Source organism: Epinephelus fuscoguttatus, linkage group LG13 (assembly GCF_011397635.1).
Source record: "Epinephelus fuscoguttatus linkage group LG13, E.fuscoguttatus.final_Chr_v1".
Taxonomy (NCBI): domain Eukaryota; kingdom Metazoa; phylum Chordata; class Actinopteri; order Perciformes; family Serranidae; genus Epinephelus; species Epinephelus fuscoguttatus.
Genome location: NC_064764.1, coordinates 28,303,339 through 28,320,929, shown reverse-complemented (window position 1 = coordinate 28,320,929; position 17,591 = coordinate 28,303,339). Strand labels below are relative to the sequence as shown.

At 40.1% G+C, this 17,591-nt stretch overlaps 2 protein-coding genes across 3 annotated transcripts; one reads left to right on the top strand and one right to left on the bottom strand.

The window, feature by feature from the left end:
- Positions 1–1,446: 1,446 nt before the first annotated feature.
- Positions 1,447–3,709, bottom strand: trim13 (tripartite motif containing 13). Of its 2 annotated transcripts, none has more exons than XM_049594543.1 (2): positions 3,623–3,709; positions 1,447–2,982 (listed from the first exon to the last, which is right to left on the bottom strand). In XM_049594543.1, the coding sequence occupies exons 1-2, from the start codon at positions 3,653–3,655 to the stop codon at positions 1,780–1,782; spliced, it is 1,236 nt and encodes a 411-aa protein (XP_049450500.1). In that variant the 5' UTR covers positions 3,656–3,709; the 3' UTR covers positions 1,447–1,779. The 2 variants fall into 2 exon arrangements, with proteins under 2 accessions (XP_049450500.1, XP_049450501.1); XM_049594544.1 differs by lacking the exon at positions 3,623–3,709 and adding an exon at positions 3,081–3,612.
- An 817-nt stretch (positions 3,710–4,526) lies between these two features.
- Positions 4,527–17,544, top strand: spryd7b (SPRY domain containing 7b). The gene is made up of 5 exons (XM_049594583.1): positions 4,527–4,679; positions 7,040–7,156; positions 7,572–7,738; positions 11,976–12,078; positions 16,365–17,544. The coding sequence occupies exons 1-5, from the start codon at positions 4,574–4,576 to the stop codon at positions 16,460–16,462; spliced, it is 591 nt and encodes a 196-aa protein (XP_049450540.1). The 5' UTR covers positions 4,527–4,573; the 3' UTR covers positions 16,463–17,544.
- Positions 17,545–17,591: the final 47 nt, after the last annotated feature.

The following is a 17,591-nucleotide window of genomic DNA, read 5'->3' as shown; positions in this document are numbered from 1 at the left end:
AATTTACTTATATGTAAATCGGTCGTGCAGATTTTATTTACCTGTATATATGTAGAATAACACGTGCGCTTTGTTTGCGCTTGTGCATTATGTGTAACCACATTATCCAGAAAGTGTAAAAGCGTTAAATTAATATTATAACAATAGGAAATAAGAAGGGAAAAGATGCTTTAATGACAGGAAAAGTAAAATAGGGGTTTGCTTAAATCACCGTCACACACCCTCATAGACCCTCGGTGTGAAAGGGTGTGAATGCGGGACCTTATTCAGGTGTGTGAGAAAATACTGGACACACTAATCATGCTATTAAGATATCTGGATATTTAGTTATTTCGATTGATCGAATAGATGGTGATTATAAGTTTATTTTTATTAACCCTCACCACAGGCCCACTTTGATATAAAGTGACTGACCGTGCGACCTGACATTACGGTAATTCCTCAGAAAACTCACTTATAAACAGTTATACACAACATTTTCTCTTAATTTAGATCGAGTTAACGTTTTTCAGGCTATATTTAAATTTGCGTGCCGTTACAATTAAAATATTAATGTAGAGTGGTGCATTTATTTTCATCCTATATTTGCCTGGCAACAGAAGGCTATATATATGTACATGCGTGCCATGACGTACATCCTGAATTATGGTCAGTGCTGACATCACGGATTCACTTTGTGGTCTGATTTTAGGATTTTCTTTTTCAGAAAAAAAAATGCAGCTGTCCTCAGGAGAATAAATAAATAAATAACCAGCAGGATAAATGATCAATGCACAACTCGCTGCTCGTCCCTTTTCGCTCTGACCTATTTTAAGAAAGACCACTTTTTGGTGATAAGCCAAAAATCTCACTGAGCCTCCCTGAAACAACAAGAATTTTAATAACTCCCATTTGCCCACACAATTGCATTTTGATTTCAGGGCTTTACGAGTTCTACAAATTCAGATGCACAGCAGAAAATAGGCCTGCACTGTACTTTTCACTTAACAGGCTGCAGATGTTTGACTTTATAGACCGGACAAGTCATGCAACGAATGAGTCACATGAACCTCCGCAAATAGATCCTGTGTGTAGAAATAAAAGTGACAGCCCAGCAGGCGTGACAATCACGTCCCCATGCCTCAGTGTTGTAATTAATGATAGGGGGAAATACAGCTCAGGTTTTTAAGGTTTCGTGGAAACACCAGAATCACAGACCGTGCTCTGTCTTTTTGCTTTCCTCCTTCACTGTGTCTGCAGCCTGGTGAATATTTCACACGGGCCCTGTTATGCAACGTTAGTAACCTTGAAGAGGTTGCAGCATCACTGTGGTGCGGACGCGCTCTGCAGGGAAGAGGTCGGGGATTACACTGTATATTTCTTTTATTGCACATTTGCTTCGTTAACAGGCTGCTGGCTCTAAATACTTGGCTGGTTTGGCAATAAAAAAACAAACATGGAGGTGACTTGAATTTCTCAGTTTTATTTATGAAGATCATCTTGGACAGTGTAAATTTCTCATGTATTTAAAAAAAAAAGAAAGATTGCACATTGATGGTGTATCGGCAAATGTAGGCTACAACCTCTGTAGATCAAGGATTGTATTTGATTCTATGGCTTCACTGAGGTTGAAGTAAAAAAAAAACAAAAAAAAAAACAAAAAGACACTGTAAACAATCAGGTAAACAAGTGTTTTCTTTTTCCAGGTGCATGTGTGTGATTAGTTTGCTGCACCTCACGAGTCACTTGGATAACAATTTGTAGCTGTGAGTTCATGGCCGTGATGCCACAGGCTAGTAATTAAAACAGCTTACAGCTGCCAATAAAACTGACAGTGGAGTCAATTAAGTTCACGATACATTCCTGACCTGCAGCCATTAAACTCGCGTACATGTCAGTCACTTCCCGCAGGTACACACCGGTGTGGCTAAGGTGAGAGGAGACGGCAGTGACAAGCGGTTCAGCCTGCGAGGGCACGTAGACTGCAAGGTTGTGTGTCTGCAGCAGGAGCAGTGGTGACAGCAACAAACTCATGCACAGGATGATCCATCTTAGCGCCACCGGCCGTGAGCCCCCTGCTCTGTAGGAGCCACTCTCGTGGGGGACTGAGATCTTGTCCACTTCTCTGATCCTCAGTGAATCCCACTTTTTCACATCGAAATTACGCACAAGAGGACCGACGTCTGTGTCTTTCCGAGAGGGCAGAGGAGTCTCCTTTAGGACCTTCAACTTCTCCCGAAACTCCTGCATCTGCTGCAGAAAGCACAGAGGCTCCGTGACGCTCCTGAAAGACTCCGCGATGCTGAGCGCCCGCCTGTGCTCCTCCATCGCAACGCTCAGCCTGGTGATCTCCGGGTCGTACGCCTGCATCACCACCAGCTTCAGTGTTTCAAAATCGGAGAGGATCTCATTCTTTTTGCATTCAATGGTGCTGATGAGTTTGTCGAAATAGTCTTTTACCTTCTCTGCGTCCTTGGTGACAGACTGGAGCGCCTTTTTCTTACTGGCTTGTAGTGTCTCCAGGCAGGACAGCATATCTGCGCTTTGCCAGCTCTCCACCCCGTGAAGCAGCTCTTCAAATGCCTCCTTCTCTCGGTCATATGCCTCCTCCAAGGAGCAGAATTTATGCCCTCTGTGGTCATCTGTTGTTGCGCAAAAGCCACAAATTAGATTTAAGTCCGTGGCGCAAAATATGTTGAGAGGCTGGCCGTAGTGTTGTTTACAAACAGACATCTTGGGCATAACCCTGATTTTGCTGTACTTCTCCACTATTCCGCGCAGGGAGTAGTTGATCTGCAGGCTGTTTGCGCCGTTGTGAGGGCTCTCTTTGCGGCATGTGGGGCATTTGAAAGGTGTCCTGTAAGCCGGACCTCGGCTCCCCTCCAAAAGTCCCTCCAAGCATTTCTTGCAAAAGCTGTGCGAGCACAGCAAAACCCGTGGGTCGTCGAAGAGACCGCAGCAGATCGGGCACGTAAGTTCCTCTTCTAGCTGCTCCATGGTGCCCTGTAAACACATCATCCAGGCGTCAAATCGGTGCGTAATTAAAGCAAAGGAGAAAACCCAATAAATCAACACTTAATGAATCAGACTACAATACGCACCCACACTCAGAGGGGGGATGCTGCCCCACAGGTAATAAATTACACACGAAAATGCTGTAGCATCACAAAGGATACAGATATTTGCAGTCATGTTCCAGCTGCGTGTTGAATATTCCCATCCAGAAAGTGAAACTGACTTGCATCGCAGTGCCCGCGTAAAAGGTTGGCATGAGCTCTGCCACACACTCCGTTTGGACACTTAACGTCAAATATCATCCTGATTTCTGCAAACCAGCGTGCGTAAACTTAAACGCGCGTCTTAAAAGCAGGCTGCATATGAGTCAAATCGTTAATAACTTTCTAGATGCTGACTATAAAACGCAAACTATTGCCCTCCTGGCTTTGTATTACACAACAGCAGGACAGTGGTTAGCTGAGTCGAGCCCTAAATTACCGCCGACTAACCAATCCAATGCGACAAATTATCGACAAACAGGGTTCGCGTTTGCGTTGCTCCTGTTGGCAAGGTACTGAAGTAGGGCTGTGACAGATTTTGCAAGCGCATAGTAACATGCAACTACTGGACCAAAAGAATCACTCACCAGCTGCTGAGACGCACAGTGCAACGCAATCATGGCGCTTGTTGCTGTGCAGACTTCGCCCTTTCCGGGTATGGACTTAACCGTTTCAGTGGCGCACAGAAAATCTCAATACGCTCATTTGTTCGTGTTTGCGCACATATAAACCAGGATCTGCGCTACAATGCCAATAACACAAGCGCTACTGTTATATCAAGTGCTTTGCAGTGCGTAATTTTGGACATGGGGGTTGTTTACGTTTTTGTCCCTGCTGGGTAACTTGCAGAGGATCCCTGCCTGTGCGATGGGGGAGGGGCTGTTGCTATGCAAAACATTACAGCGTGAAAAACTGTCAACTAGGTTTTAGTCCCAGTTTGGTATCACGGGTTTTTTCTACACTAACCCACTTCAGTCGCTTGCGTGGGTACTTTTAAATATGTGCATCTGTAAACAGTTAACACAATAACAACAAAGGCGCGAGTGAAGGCGGCCAGCAGCGTCGACTGACATCAAAACTTAAATGTGATGTTGCACCGAGCTGACAAGTGGCACGTTATCTTGGCACCGACAGAAGCTGAGAAAGACTAACTATACTGTTCATCAGCTGCATTATATCTGCTCTGTGTTGAAGCCTTTGAGGATGCTCTTCAGATGTCACCAATTCTGCCCATTAAACGTTGAAAACATGTTATAAAACTCACTTTTCTCCTCTCTTGTGGTTATGTAACATCGATACCCAATAGTTAGTCACGTGTAGGAATTTTGACCTTGATTTTCTTCCCTTGTTTCCATGCCATCAGGAGCAACTGCCTATCTTAGCCGCTGTGATTGGATACAGTTGGGTAGCAGGAGCTTATGTGTAGTTCCGACCTCTGCCGCCCGGTGTCGCTGTTGCGTGTGTCAGCGGGCGGGTGACGTTTTGACGCCGGGCGCTCTTTGGTTTGATGGTTTCCGGATGTTTAGCTAGTATCAAGAATGGCTGCGATGTTTACGTGTTGTCTAGGCTGCTGCGGAGATGGCGGAACGGGGCATATTCCCCTCAAAGAAATGCCGACGGTTCAGTTAGACACTCACCACATGGGTACGTAAGGTTATCTGCAACTCTGTCAGTTGTTGTAACGGCAGTTAAAGTCCTCACGCGCCTGGTTGGCTGTGTGAAAGAGACATGATGGTTTGCTACTTCCGCCGTTAGCATTAGCTAGCTAGCTGGCTAACTGTTAGCTCCTCGAACTGTTGTAACCGTTATAGTTAAGTGTGTTTTTGGCAACATGGCGCTGTTATAGCTGTGTGTAATAATATCGCCACTTAATATACTTCCATACTAGGTTAGCAGTTTGTTAAATACAGCGCGAGTCGTGACGTGAAGCTCCTGCAACTACCCAATTATATTTACATAGTCCGGTATCAAAATATGGCTAAAGGAACTTTACATTTTGAACAACATACGACATCCTCTGTACTTTTTTTAAAATAACATTTACATAATTTTATTTTCGAAGATTGAAACAAAAACTGTCCGACCTTCTCTTAATAACACCACACCTCATATAACACAGCTCTCCTGTTAGGACAGACAGTAACAGACATAAAGAAGTAACACCACATATACGCCTGCACCTTTTCATCATTCCTCAACCCTGACCTTCCCCATCCCCATGAGTCTTTCTCTAAATTCTATTATTCACGTATACATTTATCAAACGTGCACTATTGGGTAAATATAAATTCACACCATTATTGTTTAACTAAGTTGAGTGCCTCCCTCCCAGCCTCAAGCATGATGTAACCTGCCCCCTTCATCCTAGCAACAGAGAACTTCACAGATAAAATTTCTATCAAAGTGTATTTCCACTGCTGAGTAGCAAGACACCCTCTATACTTTGACCCTCCCGTTGGAGAAGAAAAAAACTCCCCAAATAAAACTCTACTGCAACTGACCAGGAATCCCCCGGCCAGGACGGACAGACATGCAATAGATAACCCAAATGATAAAAATATGACAGCTGTCAGTATTAGCGTTTCCCATTTTCTCCCCTACTAAGCTTGAAAAATCCTGTCTACACATTCTTAAAGCATATAAAGGTCCAGTTTGTAGGATTTAGTGGCATCTAGCTATGAGGCCAAGTGTTTAGTGCAAGGGTCTGCAACCTTTACCATCAAAAGAGCCATTTTTTGGCCAAAATAAAATGCCTGGACCTGGAAAAACACATTTGAGTCTTATGATGAAGGTATTAAGTCAAAACTAACCAATAGGTGTAAATGAGCATTCATTAATATGTTTTAACATAACGTGGCCACACTGAAGTATAGAGTATAATTATTTCTCTAACCTGAGTTGGGTTGCAGTGGTATACTGGTTTTAAGGTGTATCGTGGTTATCATACCGTTAACATTTGCTAATCATCAACAATATTAATCAAAAAAATGCAACCAAACGTAGAATCTCACTCGGGTGTGCACATCTCCCTCCCTCCAGACTGCATTTTAGACTTCTTACATATACCTCTATTTAAAAACAATTGTCCCACCCAATCTTCAATTATAACAGTGTGTGTTCAATAAAAAATCCCCTAAATTTTAATTTCTTCAAGGGCCATTGTTACTAATAATATTAATATTATAATAGTGTAATTTCATATACTGTTAAACTGTAATATTTTTAGTTATCGTACCATAAAAATCTCATACCATTGCAACTCTAACCCTGAGGATATCTTGTTTGTCAAGTGGCCCTTGTAGATAATCAAAATTCCAACAGCAACTGGCTTTGTGCTGAAAATATTAGTTGATTGATCAATACACAAAAAAAATGAAGTGGCAATTGCTATCATTTATCAGAAAAAATCCTAAACTTTCTATTTTCAGCTTCTTAGATTTGAGGATTTATTGCTTATGTCTGACTTTTTGATTGCAAATTGATTATGTATGGATTGTTGATTAGACAAAGACCTTTTGAAGTTGTCATTTTGGACTCGAGGAAATAGTGATGGGCATTTTCTGGCATCTTGCAGACTAAACAGTAGATTAATTAACAACAGATTTAAGGTCTAATGTGTACGATTTAGTCATGTCTAGCACAACTGAAACATCTCAAATGTGCCAAGCGTGTAGGAGAACCTTGGTGGCCGATGCAAAATCACTAATGGTCCTATTTAAAGCCAGTGTTTGATTTTTCTGTGCTGGGCTACTTAAGAAACAGCATGGTGGACTTTGTGGAAGAGGACCTGCTCTGTATGTAGATATAAAGAGCTCAATCTTAGGTAACTTTAACAAAACAGTTCTCATTTTCAGGTGCTTATAAGCTACTCAAAACATAGTTGTGAACTTTATATACTATTTCTGCCGATAGATGCTCCTAAATCTTCCACGCTGGACCTTTAACTGGCAGGAACTTGTTGCTAAATTGTTTTTACAGAATGTATTCTTGCCTTTGTTTCACAGGCACAGATGTTGTCATTGTGAAGAGCGGTCGGAGGATATGTGGCACCGGAGGCTGTCTGGCCAACGCTCCTCTGCACCAGAACAAAAGTTATTTTGAGTTTAAGATCCAGTCCACTGGTAAGAGCATGGCTTCCAGCTTATGATCCCACCATTCCCTCACCTCTGCTGCCTTCTTTTCTTGCCAGATTGACATTTTCTGGTGCATTCCTTGTGGGAGTTATTGATACTGACACGCTGCTGTTTTTAGCTGCAACAACATCTTGTGACTGCATGCTCACTGGTGCAATTCTCTACACTTACGAAGACAATATTTGAAAGCACAAGAAATTTGCTTCCTTACATAGAAAGTAAAGCTACACTTATTCTGCTGCACACCTACCGGCAACCATTTTTAGTGGTGTTCATTTACGAATGTGCATGCAAATCTTGCGTACGTATTTTTTATCTCAACTGACCTTTGTCATAAATTTTTACTCTTTGTGTAAAAAATGTTTTAAACTAGCAGGTAATGAGTGTTGTGCTTTGTGTTCAGGTGTGTGGGGAATAGGTGTGGCCACGCAGAAAGTGAATCTTAATCAAGTGCCTATGGGCAGAGACACAAACAGCCTCGTCCTGAGGCATGATGGGTCTGTGTACCACAATAATGAAGAGAAGAATCGCCTACCCGCAAACAGCCTTCCTCAGGAGGGCGACATTGTGGTAAGTTCAAAATGTATTTTGATAATCCTGAATTTAGGTTTGACAACTTTATCTTTGAGTGATTTGAGTGTAAAGCTGAAAATGAAAAACATTTTTCTCTTATTCTGCATCTTGTCAAATATATGAGAACTGGCAAGTGTAAACTGACAGACAATAAAATGATTAATGATCTAAAATAACTGGGTATGTAAGGAATTTGATGTTAGTCATTTCCACGTCTGGTTAAGTGTGGAAATATAAACAGAGTATGGGGAGACATTTGTGTTTCCAGACTATTGTCCCTATTCTGTTCTCTAAAATATAAAATCCAGAGTTTCTAAAAATAAATTGATCACACAAGCAGAGTGTTTTTCGTGGCGTTTGGAGCAGCCACCACAGCCAAAATGTTTACCACTGTGAGAGGGAGTGCAGTTCAGAGTGAGCTGATGTCGTTGAAAGCAAGGCAAGAAGTAGCGTGCGACTGAACACACTCCTATGCAGAGCTGCAGCTACGCCTGTACGTCACAGCCTTCAGAACAGCTCTGCACAAAGTCTCTTGAATCTCTAACTTAACTTTTGAATATCTGACTTCCAGGTTAATGCAATACACTTCCTGGAAACAGCAAGAGATATGTCGATACATTTCCTGGAGCTTTGAATTAGTTTCAAATTTGTAACATTTCCTAGCTATTTGTACAAGGATGTTAAACGTGGTCTGACAAATCTCTTGAGAAGTCTGGAAAATAATTTTATTGTAAATGGAAAATGTTTAGGACCATTGACATGACACTGACACAGGCCCTTAAATTATGTCTTCTAGAGGTGTAGTTGTTGACATCCCTTTTTTATCAGGTTAGTCTGCACACATATTGAGCTGTCTCATGGTTTTCCAAAAGGCAAGTGAGTGTAGATTGTGAGACATTTGATCAGCCCCTTCAGACTAATCATCTGCCAGAGGCCTGTTGGGACAGGCTGGCCTGCAGGTCCAGTGAGAACCACTGTAATTTTATTTCTAATTTGTGGGTATTTTTTTAAGGCAGCTGGCTGACATCGATGGTTGCATTGTGTCGCTTAGTATAATGTGGGCTGGATAGTCTTCTGTTAGTGCCAGCATTGCTGTTTGGCATCATTTAATAAATTAAAACAGATTTTTCATTATACTGAGACATCTATTTGAATTTTTTTTAACAAACCTCAGGACTCGGAAATCATTCTGTAAAGTATAATGATACGGAGTACAGGCTTGGGGTCTGAAAAAAATGGATTGTAGGTGTTGGATGGTGCAGCAGAAAATCCTGCGGGTGCAGGCTGTGGCAGCTCAAAACACAGCAGGGGCAAATGGGAGCTGTCCTCATGCAGATCTCTGTCTGTCACCGTCAGCAGGCATGTCATTATCTGCACAAAGCAGTGTGTGACATATACGACAAATCGTTCTTTTTTCTGTTCCAAACTTAAAATACAAACATATTAAAGAAAATGTAGTCTTGCTTTATATGTAGTCATGCTCGTTTTATGACAGAAGGAGAGACCAAAACAGCTTCAAGTTACGACAGCTAGAACTTAACACTTGGTGACTTTGGAGACCCCTAAAGTCCTTTAGTGGCAGTACTGCATTCATGTGAGCTGTACTAGCAAGACCCCATCACCACCACTATTCCACACATACACATACACAGACAGCAGCGCAAAGACATGGATACAGATGAACTCATTGCAGACTAAGTAATTATGCAGGACCGAACCTGTGTAAAATTAATTAGCCTCTTCACCATATCTTCCTAAGTTTTTTTTCTTAAATTTATGCTCAAGAAAGTTCCTAAGAAAAGTCTGCATCAGATTCATGACGCGTTCTTTACCCACAGAGTTGTTTGCACCTGTGCTCTTGTAATGATGAATCTCATTGTCCTCTTGCGTGACAATTGATCTTAATTAGCAGGACAGTTCTGAAATGGAAGTACTTCTGCAGCAAGTTAATGCCAAACGAGCTGTCATGATCAGCAGCATCAGTGATAAATCTATAGAATAGAACAAATAGATGCATGTGATGCTAAAAATACTTGTTAATCAACCACCCAAGCCTCAAACTGTGCATAATAGTACCACAGTTGTGAGGATTAAGGGCAGAGATGAGTGCCATGGTGGAATGTGTGTTTTAGAGAGAGAGACACAGTGACAGAGAGAAGGGGGAAGAGGGTGAAGGTGGACTATTTCACACCATTTTTCTATAAGTTAATAACTTACTCTTAACTTATGCTGCCCCAACTGTCTGTGATAATTTCTAGTCTAATCAATCCCCAAGTATTAGGTGGCATGGTTCTCGTTAACATAACTGATGTGAATTGAAGTGTTAGTGTTGTGTTTATTTCAAAAGGCATTAATATAAATGAAAGAAAATAGATATTATAAAAAAATATTATAGTTATTTGAATCCTTTAATTTAGCACAACTGTAGAACTGAAAAAAAGCAGTAACCATTTATTTTGTACAACCCTGTCAGCACAACGTGTGTGTAAGAGTGCTGTTGAGTGGGCGTAGATTCTGTTCTTATCTATAAACCTATCCGAAATAAGAAAACATTGGCGAATGTGAGAATCTTTGAAAACTGTGTATGTGGGTTTCAAGAGAAAAATTCTTCTTAGTGACAGTTAGGGAATTAGGCCCAATTAGTTTCCTCATTAGACAAATATAATCTGTCAGTTGGTTAACACGATCCTTGATCATTTGGTTTTAGTTATAGCTTTAACTGTGCTATGCTGGGGGCTAATGTACAGGATATATGAACACCGGTACATTAATAATAATCTGTTCTTGTGAAGCTCATCATCAACCACATTTGTGATGCTTTTTTACACACAAGACATGTAATTTAATGAGGTAAGGAAGGACATTTATGAGGCCCCTAAAAGACTAATGAAAATAAAATATATTATTTAAAAATTTATGGCCAAGGTGTGCTCATTTTGCGTGATGTTGCACGATGTACAGTAATAATAATATGATATTTTAAAAAACATCACAAACTACAGCTTAAAAATGTGAGGCCCTCCGATTTAGAACACAGTAGAACCAGAAGGTTGGCTTTTGCTTAATTTAAAACTGATTTTAACAATATAACAGAGGATGCTCCTACCACTGAGTGATCCATGAAAGTTTTCGACTAATAGTCACAGGGTCATGGAGCCGTTAACAAAACCCACAAACATTGTTATCTATTTACTTTATGACTAACTACTGCAGCAATAATCTGGAAAAAGAACCTCTGTTTAACACTGATTTATTTTCAGTACAAATGCCTTTATTAATGGTTTTAGATTGATTCAAGTTGCCTGCACATGTCACTGCAGTTTCAACTTTAACTAAGCACTACACTGCTTGTACGTACACTGCAAGCTAGTATTGTAGGAACCTTACATTTGTAATGGAAAAGCTGACTCTTTAGTAAGCTAACTAAGCTAACTGTCCAACAGAAAACAGGCCAACTCAGCATCGCTCTTCATCCCCATCCTCTCCTCTAGAGCTCGCCAGTGAAAATAAAAGTAAAAGCCAACCTCAGATTCCATCTTGTTTGGAGCTTCATCTGCTCGCCGTTTAGCCTCCCTATATTTGCATTTTCTCTGTCCTGTGTCTATGACTGTTGGAGGTTCCCTTTGGATGCACACAGCTACTGCCATACCATTTATAAAGTCCTGCCTGACCTCACCTGGATTGCCTTTGTAGTTTTATTTGTTTTAGGCTAAACATGGGTTGTTTTTTTTTTTAGGAAAATCCTGCATAGTATACCTTTAACTGTTTGGCACAAGAGTTAACCATGAAGTCTGACACTTATTTATTACTCACTTACTTATAGCACAACAGACTAATGTACAATATTCACAAAGTCCTTTATCTTAAAAAAATAGCAACATTCTTGATCCACCAGAAAACCTTTAGTCATGTTTTAATGTCCTGTTTTGTGTCAGACACTTTTTTTTTTGCCTGGATGACGAGTCATTGATCATAATCATGAAGTGATAATTAAAGCTCAATCATCGTGGTCCAGGAGTAAACACTGTAACAGCAGGAAGGAGAGGAAAGCCAAGAATGCTTGAGGAGGAAAGAATTAAAATAACAAGGAAAAGGAAATAGTAGTCACAAACTTTGAATAGCCAGGCGACAAAAATGAACGTCTGTTTTTAATAGATAAATGATATTTAAATGTGTAATCATATTCACATGCTAACAAACAGTGATTAATTCCAGTTTTGTTTGTGTTCTTCAGGGCATCACATACGACCACGTGGAGCTGAATTTATATCTGAATGGAAAGAACATGCATTGTCCTGCCTCAGGGATCCGAGGCACTGTATACCCTGTTGTTTATGGTAAGTCTATTTGTTGGCTTGATAAGGTTGCGAGGACTGGTTACTCTCTCTTTTATTTTTTGACTAATTCAAACAAGTTATGTGAGCATAACTGACTGCCGAGTTGCTCTCTCAGAAACTGTAATGGTAGTGATAGTTTTCATCCACTAGAGGGCTGCATTTGTGCATTTTTACATAACACTGCTGATACCAGGCTGTTGGTTGTTCTTAAAGGGTCTTTTTTGATGCATATTTGACCACAAACATATTTTCGAACATCCAAGACTAAGTTATGTGAACTAACCGAAAACAAAGCCTTTAGCAGGAAGGGACAGTGTTGCCACAGAGATTACAAACATTCAGGGATAGTTGGGATTTTTCAAAGTGGGTTGGTATGAGGTACTTATCATAGTCAGAGTATGACACACAGGAGAGGTCTGTCAGCAGTTCGGAGAAGCAGGCCGAAGTGCCAACATGGAAGCCAAGCAATGTACTTCTACATTCTACTTTTACGCTTCCATTTTAAAAAAAATCAATATCAGTTTAAGTGTATTCTTAATTGAGAGTCTTTTCACTGCGTTACCTTTCTGTCAAACAGCCCGTTCTGACAGGGAAGCCATTAACGCCTTCAATTTCTCATCTATGCTCTTGTCAACGCCACCAGACTCCATTTACAAAAACAGTAATTTTGGCTCGCTGAACACAGGAGCTGCTGATCTACTGCTGCCTCGATCTATTCGTCTGTTTGTATTATTGTGTGATTTTGGTGAATCTGTACTAACCCTTTTCAAAAGCCAAAGTCAGACAATACCACAAAAAGAAAACAAACAAAATAACTGATTGTGACAGCTGTAGACCAGCAGCTCCTGTGTTCAGCGATGTTAAATTGCTTTGTTCTCAATGGATTCTGGTTTAGAGGAGAGCAATATAACTGCTTCATTTCACTTTTTAAGCAGTGAATATATTCTAAATGCAGCGTTTACTGAAACTGATAGTGGTATTTTTAGATGGGACGTTTTTTTTACGTGGCTAAATAAAAAATGTGTTTTATTGCTGACCCCTCCAGGTACATTGCTTTGCTTCCATGCTAGACTCCAGCCTGCGTCTCCAAACTAGGGGTGCGCCGACTTACATCTACATCATACAACCCCAATTCAAAAGATTGGACACTATCCTTTTAAGCTAGTCTGTAAAATCAACTTGTGATTTTCTGTTTGAAGGAAAACATGTAGTTTTGCCTTTTCCTGTCCGACAGAAAAACTGCAACAATTGACTCAATTGTTTGAGCTTTCTTGTGCAAACACCCTCTGTCTTAAGGCACTGATGATATTCCTGAGTTAGAAACAACCAGAATCACCCTGGATGCTTTCAGAAATATTATTACAAACTTTACAGTTAATTTTCTGATGTACATGTACAGTAATATTATTCATGTTGGGGGCAAGACACAAATATTTGTCTTTTCACTATTTTCTAATAAGCATTTATATAAACTGAATTATAAGAATAGGTTCATGGTCCACTCTCACTTTTCCATAAGAGCTCTCCATTAATCTGGTGTGTTTTTTAATTAAACTACTACTACCTGCGCTTTATTGAATATTAATGATGGCATAAAGATTTTTATTACATATAAAAATGAATGGGTACATTAACAATTGTAAGCTATAATGTTAGATGTCTTCATAGTCCCATTAAGAGACAGAAAATTCTACACAAGCTGAAACAGGTCAGCTGTCAGATAGCACTTCTACAGGATACACATTTACCTGAGGTGGAACATGAACAGTTAAAGAAGTCTTAAAACATCCATACATAAAGATCAAGAGGGGAGACATATTTTAGTGAATGGATTAATTAAATGCCATAGAAGTGCCCTTAATAACGAAGATGAGCCTAGCTTCATCACAACAGTGTTTAATATACCATTATAGTGTAGCACTGGACTGCTGATGATGGGAGGATATTTAACTGTGTAATGTCGCAGCTAACAGATCGCCCTATTTAAGAATGGAGAGAAGTATTTGATGCTCCTAAAGAGGTCTTTCAACAAGCTGTTTCACAAGATTCTGCAGTAGTAGTACTGGGTGTTATTCCTGCAGATCTCAATGTAAGGAATAAGAAATACCTCTTACATATATTACTTACTTACTTACTTAAAGTGTATATCCATCAGATGGCTGAAACCAGACCGTCCAACGTACAATACATGGATCCAAAAAGTCTGGGACCTTTATAGATGGAACAAATTACATACTCATTAAGGTTACAAAAATCTGTCTTCATATCATCCGGTAGGGCTCAGCTAAACTCTTACTTTATATTCCCCCCATGCACATATCATACATATATTGTGTTGTAGTCTGTATGGCAAATTTTCTACATTTAGATTTAATATAATTTGCAAGATCCAGTTAAAGTGGTATTTAAAAGCCCTAAAATATTAAGCAACCCATCCCAAAATTTTGAAGGTAGTTTCATGAGCTGCAGTGGCACAGTAGCAGTTCTGTTATTCCTCTGTTGAAACACATGATGCACTTTAAAGTTATAACTCACAGCCATGTCTGCTTTGTTATCTGCACCTCAAAGCTCAGTTTTTTAGTTACAGTTTGTCTTGAAAAACTCTTGCTGTTTTGAAACAGCTCGTCAGACAGGTGTGGCAAACACATGATTTGTTTCTGAGGTGAGAGGTTTAGAAGTAGACCTACAAACATCACCTCTGCTGTTAACACACTTCATACTTTGAATTGTAAACATAACAGAGTACACACAGTAAGTTGCTGTGCCAGTTGGCTTTGGAGAGTGTTTGGCCTGGACATGATGCTACTGCTCTACCTGAAGATCAATTGATAACTTATTTCACTATCAACAACCGTAAACAAGCTGTAACATTGTGTATTGAAAGATTATGTTCAAAACGTTGCTGTGGGAAAGTCTTTGACCCAATTTCTGTAGAACAAATAACTTTCAAAAATGAACCAGACAAAATGATGGAATGTTTGCTCATTTATTGCACTATTACTCCTGAGTCAGACATGACATATGATGGCATATCAGTGACATATTGTTACCTCAGGGTGCTTTCAGACCTAGACTTCGCTTGCTTTGGTTTGAATCAGGGACTCATTTTGTCAGAAAGTTGCATAATTGCCTAGAGTTGGTTCGTGTTCTCACGGTAGCATTTACAAGAGGACCAGATCAAATGCCGTGTCTGTGTCACTCTGCAGTTACACCTCCAAAACACTAGACAGCGGTGGAGGTTTCTGTGAAGTGCTGTAAAGTTTAGTTGATTCAAAACACACATTAAACACACATTAAACATGACTTAATAGAGAGTTTCAAACACAAATACAAACATCAGCTTCACTATAACTCGCAGCATTGACAGACAAAGGACTTGTCTTTATCTGGACACATTTTGCCCACAAATACAACATGCTAACGTTATTAGCACAAGCCTATGGGATTTTACATTGTGTAAATTAGCCCAGCAGCTAGCGACTTTTCTTCTTCTCATATGAAGCCAGGGATTTAACAAAGGTAACATTTCAAATTTTGACTCCATAACAACTCACAAGGGTTACTGACAAAACACCTGTCTCATACTGAACACATTTTCCAAACAGATATGACATTGTAACACTATTAGCACAAGCCTATGGCATTTTACATTGTATAAATTAGCCTAGCTAGGAGTTGAGATTTCCTCTGCTCACATGAAGCCAGGATAAATCACACAAGACTTAAAATGCTATTTTTGTGGAGGTTTTATTGTCTACACAATTTATTGTTTCTTATCTGTGAAATTAAAGTAAATTAAAGCTTTGTTTCTACTGAGAGAAATTGTTTCAACTTACAAAAATACGCCACATGCAGTTACTTTTCTGGGAAGGTGCAGGTCAGACTATGGCACAGTAGGACGCCAATTCAATGCAGAAGTATAAATCCCATATTAGGAGGCAAATGAACTTGAGTTTGATTGGTCCGGACCAAACAGGGCAGGTGTGAAAGCAGCCTTAGAGTGAGCTGTTTATATCCACATATGGAGTGGGTCCTCTTTCAGGGAGTCCGCAATATTGTTTCTACAGTAGCCCAGAATGGACAAACCAAGCACTGGCTCTAGACAGGGTGTGTTTTTTGCATTGGCCAGTGGGAAGTACCAGTTGGTTGCAATCCTCAATCTCACCACTAGATGCCAGTAAATCCCACACACTAGACCTTTAAATGCTGCCACTAGTAAAAATGTGTTGAAGTTGAGCATACAGTGTCTAAACTTGTGCTCATGTCTCTCTTCTCTTTTGTTCCAGTGGATGACAGTGCCATCTTAGACTGCCAGTTTAGTGACTTCTATCACACAGCTCCACAAGGATTTGAGAAGATCCTCTTTGAACAACAGATCTTCTAAAGGAGCGCCTCAGCCTCAGCCCCAGCCCCTCTTTACGTTGTCACCCTCCCCTGTATCTCATAGCAACCTCTGTGACACTACAGTTTGACCTTGATTGGATATTATGTGTGGCTTGAATGCCTCTTGTTTCATTTCCCCTGATTACTCTGTCTCTCTGCTGATGCTCTGGATTGACGGTGGAGTATCCTCGAAGGCGTGGGGATTTCTGATCATCGGTCAGCTATGATGGACTGGTACTCACCCTGTATTAACTGAAACACTATCAGTTGCTGCTTACATTCTCAATCTGTGCGTAATGGTAAAAATGTTCCCATTTTTCAGGATCAAAAGCCATGTTTTATTAACATCGCTTATGTTTTTGATTGTGTAATCTCCTAAATGCCATACTGACATTGCAGCATACGCCCTGTATTTATTTGTATTTATTTGAGTCACAGATCAAAGTGATGTGTCTCTTTGGTATGACAAAATGAAAGTTTTTGGTGGGGCAGCGAGAGTTTGTGGACAAATGAAGGATCAGCTGACACAATACTGACACATCAGTCAACAGTATCTCATTCACTTTTTTATGTTGCCTTCTTCAGTTAAAAATACAGGAGAAAGTGGGTATATTGAAGCACTATTAATTCATGGCACTGTTTCAATCTGAAGTTTTAAAACACAGTGCACATTCCAGAGGACAGCCAGTGTCCGAGGTTGACGTTTCACTGAGGTATGCTGAGGTGATGGTGCCGGACAATGTTCTTCAACGGCCGATATTAATATTTAAGCTTGATTTCTAAATCACTGCGGCAACTAGCCCTTTAGATCTCCCACACTTTTCTCTCCTGAAATCTTTCATGGTGTATTCATTCTAAATATAGGAATATTACCTGAGCTGGTGCTGGCTGTCTCTGATTAGAGAAATATATAAATGGTTAAAAAAATGTCAATCTGTTGTGTTGTATTGGCATTGCATATCTGCTGCTGAAATGTGACAGTTCAATATTTCAAATGCTTGTCTTTTGATTGCACTAATGATGTTATTGTACAAGCAAATCCAAATATTGTTGTTTCATTAAACTTTTGCGTCTGGAGGCATAGTTTTTGTCAGAGTCCTGGTGTGTTTTTTGGTTGTAGATGAGTTGTG

Excerpts from the sequence above, each read along its gene's own strand:
- spryd7b (XM_049594583.1), top strand. The coding sequence starts at position 4,574 with ATGGCTGCGATGTTTACGTGTTGTCTAGGCTGCTGCGGAGATGGCGGA. Across the intron at positions 7,157-7,571 it reads GTTTAAGATCCAGTCCACTG|GTGTGTGGGGAATAGGTGTG; the intron begins GTAAGAGCATGG and ends CTTTGTGTTCAG. Across the intron at positions 12,079-16,364 it reads TGTATACCCTGTTGTTTATG|TGGATGACAGTGCCATCTTA; the intron begins GTAAGTCTATTT and ends CTTTTGTTCCAG.
- trim13 (XM_049594543.1), bottom strand. The coding sequence starts at position 3,655 with ATGATTGCGTTGCACTGTGCGTCTCAGCAGCTG. Across the intron at positions 2,983-3,622 it reads ACTGTGCGTCTCAGCAGCTG|GGCACCATGGAGCAGCTAGA; the intron begins GTGAGTGATTCT and ends ATGTGTTTACAG.